At 30.5% G+C, this 5,389-nt stretch overlaps 1 protein-coding gene across 1 annotated transcript; it reads right to left on the bottom strand.

Moving 5' to 3' along the window:
* Positions 1-362: 362 nt before the first annotated feature.
* LOC140829815 (uncharacterized) lies at positions 363-2,019 on the bottom strand. Its single transcript, XM_073193102.1, has 3 exons — positions 1,855-2,019; positions 1,617-1,746; positions 363-1,188 (listed from the first exon to the last, which is right to left on the bottom strand). Exons 1-3 carry the CDS (start codon positions 1,988-1,990, stop codon positions 453-455), a joined length of 1,002 nt encoding a protein of 333 aa, XP_073049203.1. The 5' UTR covers positions 1,991-2,019; the 3' UTR covers positions 363-452.
* Between the last annotated feature and the right edge of the window lie 3,370 nt (positions 2,020-5,389).

Below are 5,389 nucleotides of genomic sequence, written 5' to 3'. Positions count from 1 at the left end.
TTTAATATATAACACAACGTGACTTGTGTGTGTTTGTGTGTGCAATAGTTGACGCTTGTTTTATTGGTTAGTCAGATCAAAATTCACATTAAATTAATAAGGATATCTTCTTCTCTTTCACAGAAAACGACATTAATTTGCTACACTGTGACATCTTTCTTTAGTTCTTGGATCTCTGCAAACTAAAATATGTGTAGGGTGAGGGGATTTGTAGCAGAAAACAGTACCTAGAAAAACATTAAAAAAAACCTCAACTTTTCCTTGAAGAAATCCACGATGGAACAAGCTTTTCACAATGTTGTGTCACTAAAAGTTTTTTTTTTCTTCTGCCCACTTTTTTTGCATCACAACACAAAATCCCAGAAACTGAAAAGTCTAAATTTATAATAATCTGAATCACACCATGCCCCTTCAAATCTCTCTGATTTGTACTTACTTACAGTCAGATTCAATCAGTAGTAGTAATAGTACATCCCCTTCTCATGTGTCTTCTTGTCATCATTGAACATTAACAAATTACTGTTGTTGTTAATGATCATTTCCTTAATTTCCTCAAGATCATACTCCAATTGAGCCCCATTTTCCAATGCCTTCTGATCAAGATTTGGAGCTGCTAAATCCGCTTGAACATCAAGATCAGGACCTCCAGTGATGATATTTCCGTGATTATGAAGCATGAACTTTTGGTTATCCGCAGAGATGAAACCCTGATTCCAACACCCCATTTCTTCTTGTTTAACTATACGATTATCTTTTCCGTGGCTGATTTGGCTGCAACTTCCATCAGATGAGGAACAGCTTGCTTCATGGTTCACTCCGAACATTAATATGTTTTCTTTAACCGGATAATAACACGGCAGATCCATTAAACCCTCCTGGTTTTGCTGACGAAAACAAGAATACTTAGTGCTGTTGTTATTGTAGTTTAAAAGACTTTGAGGAGTTGAAATGGAAGCTTGAGACGTAGCAGATGGGGTGTAAATTAATGAGTTACTATAAAACTGAGACAAGCTAGGTAGAGATTGGAATTGAGATAACAATGGAGCTTGAAGATTGCTTGAAAATGGTACAATTTTCGCTTGCTGTGAAGGAAGTAATCCCATTATCTTCTTCTTAAGTTTGGTGTTCCAGTAATTCTTGATATCATTATCAGTTCTTCCAGGTAACTGAGCAGCAATTATGGACCACCTGAAATAAATATTTGTGAACAATAAAAGATTTTCCGTAACAAGAAAGTTCCGAGGTTTTGCATAAAGAAGAGGTCACTTTAAAAGTATTAATCGGCAACCTAAAATTTGATATGCATGCATGAAACTGTCTAGAAATGGAAGATTTTCTTGACATTACGTGTAAAATGATCCGCACTTGGGTTCCCACAGACTGTGTGTGATATTTCCAAAACCAGGTATTTTTTTTCTTTCTTTTCATCTCTGGACTTATTATTTATTTCCATATTCAGTTTGAAAATATTTTGGGCTACAGTCATTTGGCACAGGTAACATTTCAAGAAAATTTAGGGATTTACTCAAAGTAGCTGGTACAAATTTTATCTTAAAAAAGCCATGAAACACATAAAAAAATTAATTAAATATGATAAAAGGAGTAGATTTTCCCACCTGCTTCCGATACTGGCATAAAGGGTGCAAATGATCCTGTCTTCTTCATCAGAAAATTCACCATGTTTGATATTTGGTCTCAGATAATTGAGCCACCTTAATCTACAGCTCTTTCCACATCTCTTCAACCCTGATAATGTTTCCCCAATTAATCAATCCATTAAAAATATCCCAAAGAAACAGAAGATGAAAAGAGAAATACAAGTAGTCGTGTATTTTCTCATTACAAACTAAGTACCAGCTTTCTGAGGCAAAGCAATCCAATTCCCAGCAGTTCCATATTTTCCTATGAATTCTCTAAGCTTAGCATCTTCTTCAGGTGACCATGGACCTTTCTTCACATTAGCTTTATCACAGCAAGGAGCCCTTCCCATCCCTCTCTCTTTCTCTTGTTTGAAGAGTAATATTAATTTTATGGATTGTCCGAGAAACTCGTCTCTTTACGTTTATTTATTGAGTAGGTGCAAAACAGTAAAATGCCAGGACCATGAATAATTTCCTTCATGGACTAAACAAGTCAAAAAGGAGATATATGGGGTTCTTAATTTATTTTTTCTTGAGAAAAAACAGTTAATTTAGATTTCTCAGTTTGTCAAGGTTTTTTTTTTTTTTTTCTAATTTGTCAAAGTTTTTTTAAAAAAAAAAACTGTAATTTTGAGGGTTTTATAAGTACTATTTTACTTAAGTGTTGACATAACGTCGGACATAGTATCAATGTTCGATGTCACGTCGATATTTTTCAGCAGTCATATATCAGTATTTTCCAATGACAGGTCGGATTTCCGACGAAACGGGACTAAAACCAACAAAAATACAAGGTTACATAATTTACACATGCAACTTTGACAAATTAGATGACGAAATCATAAATATGACGAGACTAAATTGATTATTTTCTCATAACTTCATGCCTTGTCTATTCCTTGTATTTCAAGATTCGGTTTAATTAAATTTAATTAATAAGTTAAAATTGATTAGAATGTAGTTGAATTGGTTCGTTGTTAGTCTTGTGAATTAGTCAATTTGTTGGAAAAAAACGTGTATATTAGACAGCTAGCTAGTTTTGATCATGAGTGTGTGATTTATATTCTCTCATTTTGAAACGCACTCTATGAATAAGGAAATATTACATATGTGGATGGAAGTATTTAATTTAATTTTAAAAGTATAAAAAAAATTATTTATATAATTGAGAATTTGAAATACATTATTTTGGTTAGAAAAACAACTCAAAATTAAAATTGAAGAATTTGCAACCTACAAAATGATGTTAAAATTACTTTAAAAAAATTAAATTATTTTGATTAAATAAATTTAAAACAACTAGTCTAAACAGCTAAATGACTTAATTTGAAGAGATACATGGCGAATGAGCGAAATTAAACGTCTAATATAAATAAAACGTAATGATTTGGTCAAATTTGACAAAACTCATGATTGAACGTATTAACGGAGGCATTGTTCGGTGTGCATGATAAGAAATAATTGATTTTTAATCATTCACTTATCATGTATTTGGTGTGCATGATTAAGATTGTGATAGGCTCGTTCATTTCGCAACCGCCCCGCGCTATATGCATTATTATCCTCTTATTAGTGGTTATATAATCCTTTGAGTGAGAATATATGATGTTTGATTAATTTAAATTTTCTTTTAATATCCTATAGTTTAAAATAATTATAAATTCAAAAAATTTAATAATATTTAAATTAATTAATTATAATATTAGTCAAATTAAATATTGTTAAATTTGTTGAATTTATAATTATTTTAAACTTTATGATATTAAATGAAAATTTAAGTTACAAACATGATCTTTTCTCCTTCAAATGATTATATAACCACCAATAAGAGGATAATAATACATAAAATGCGGGCCGAGTGCGAGCTGAACGGGCCTATCAAAATCTTAATCATGCACATCAAACACATGATAAGGGAAGGATTAAAAATCAATTATCCCTTATCATGCACACCAAACAATGTCCGAATGTATTAATAATAATATTAATATTAATTAATTAATCTATACTATTTATCAAGGAGAGATTTTAATACTTAACTTTTGAAGAATTGAATCATTTTATTTATTTTAAAAATTACCTCACACATTTGATTCCAATCTAAATCATTTTGTTCTTGAATTTAACTCTTTAAAAAAATTAGTTGTATTTTATACATCAAATTAATATTATTTATTTTTGTATTTAGGATAATAAGTTATGCTAATTTTAATATTTCATAATTGTAGAAAAATATTCTTCCTAAGTCACATGTAACATTTAATTTTTTAAATGCCATAACTAAATCAAAACTTAAGAAAATAAAAAAGTAAAATACATACATAATATTTATGTATTATATTAAAAATAATAATAGTACTTCATTTAAGTATTCATATTACAAAAAATTAATATTTCTTTGGAAAATAAAATTAAAATTTGCTAGTTAGGACAAAACATCATGATACGATCTAAAAGGTGATTTGTCTATCGGAAAATAGAAAATTATTATGATAGCTGAAAAGAAATACCTGCAGGTTCACTACTGTTTAAGGGATATGATTTGTAAAAGTGACTGATCATGTTTTATACATGAATGACCCATCACTAATTAATTCTGAGAGAATATTTATATTAATGATTTTATGATCAGATTAATGACTTATCGATGCAGATTTTGATTTGTCACATGGCATGCAAATTAAAGGCAGCTGCCACACCCCAAATATTAATTACCCCCAACATATATATATATATGTTTACCGGTCTTTATACAACGTACATACATACTACTAGTATAAATCATGCGCATTGAAAGAATGCAAGGTTGTAGTGAATTGTGCATGGCTAAACTCGAAATCAAATTTTACTTTAATTTGTTTGGGTTCTATTGAATTCTACCTTAAACCTGAGTCGGTTTATTGTAATTATCGAGTTGTTCAAAGTCGATCAACTTAATTTCTTTGAGCATTGAAAGAAACTTAGGCTAGATTATGCAATCGAGCTCGATTTCATCTCTTGGTAAATCGGCACTAAAGACTGTGGGTGACTCGTTTTCGCCGCTAGGCTTGATCATACAAGTAGGGGTGAACATTAAATCAGTTAAACCAAATTACTTTTCTGCACTTGAATAATTTAGAAATTCGATTCGGTTAATTCAAAAATTCTGTTTTGATTTTTAAAAATATCGGTTCTGTTTTGGTTTTTGAATTTCAAAAATCGGGTAAGGATTTTAACTAAGCATGGGGACTATTAGAAGAAAATTCAGATTGCATTTAGATTGATGGATTTAAAATTATATATTTGAAATATATACAAAAAAATTCATTTTGTTTGAACAAATCTACTTGAAAATATATTTCATATATCAAACACTACAAGAAAAACGCTCAACGACAACGCACCTACGACAACGGTTTTTTTGAAAAACCGTTGTTGTATAGTTTTTAACAACAGTTTTCACTAAAACAGTTGTTGTAGGTGCGTTTTGACAACGGTTTTAATAAAACCGTTGTCTTTTAGAGGGGTTCTATTGGGGTAACAACGACAACGGTTTTCTAAAAATCATTGTCTTTCAGCGTTTTTTTAGGAAAAAAGACAACGGTGCTATGAATTGTTGTCTTTTGGCGTGCTTTTTTGAACAATCGAAAAACCGTTGTCGATTAGCGTGTTTTTTTGACAAACGAAAACAGTTTTTTTAAACCGTTGTCTATATATTAGCGTGTTTTTTTGGCCAATCGACAACGGTTGTAGAACTCGTAAATCAGTCT

This window comes from Primulina eburnea, chromosome 4, assembly GCF_022965805.1.
Source record: "Primulina eburnea isolate SZY01 chromosome 4, ASM2296580v1, whole genome shotgun sequence".
In the NCBI taxonomy this organism is placed as follows: domain Eukaryota; kingdom Viridiplantae; phylum Streptophyta; class Magnoliopsida; order Lamiales; family Gesneriaceae; genus Primulina; species Primulina eburnea.
This window is presented reverse-complemented; position numbering and strand designations above follow the sequence as displayed.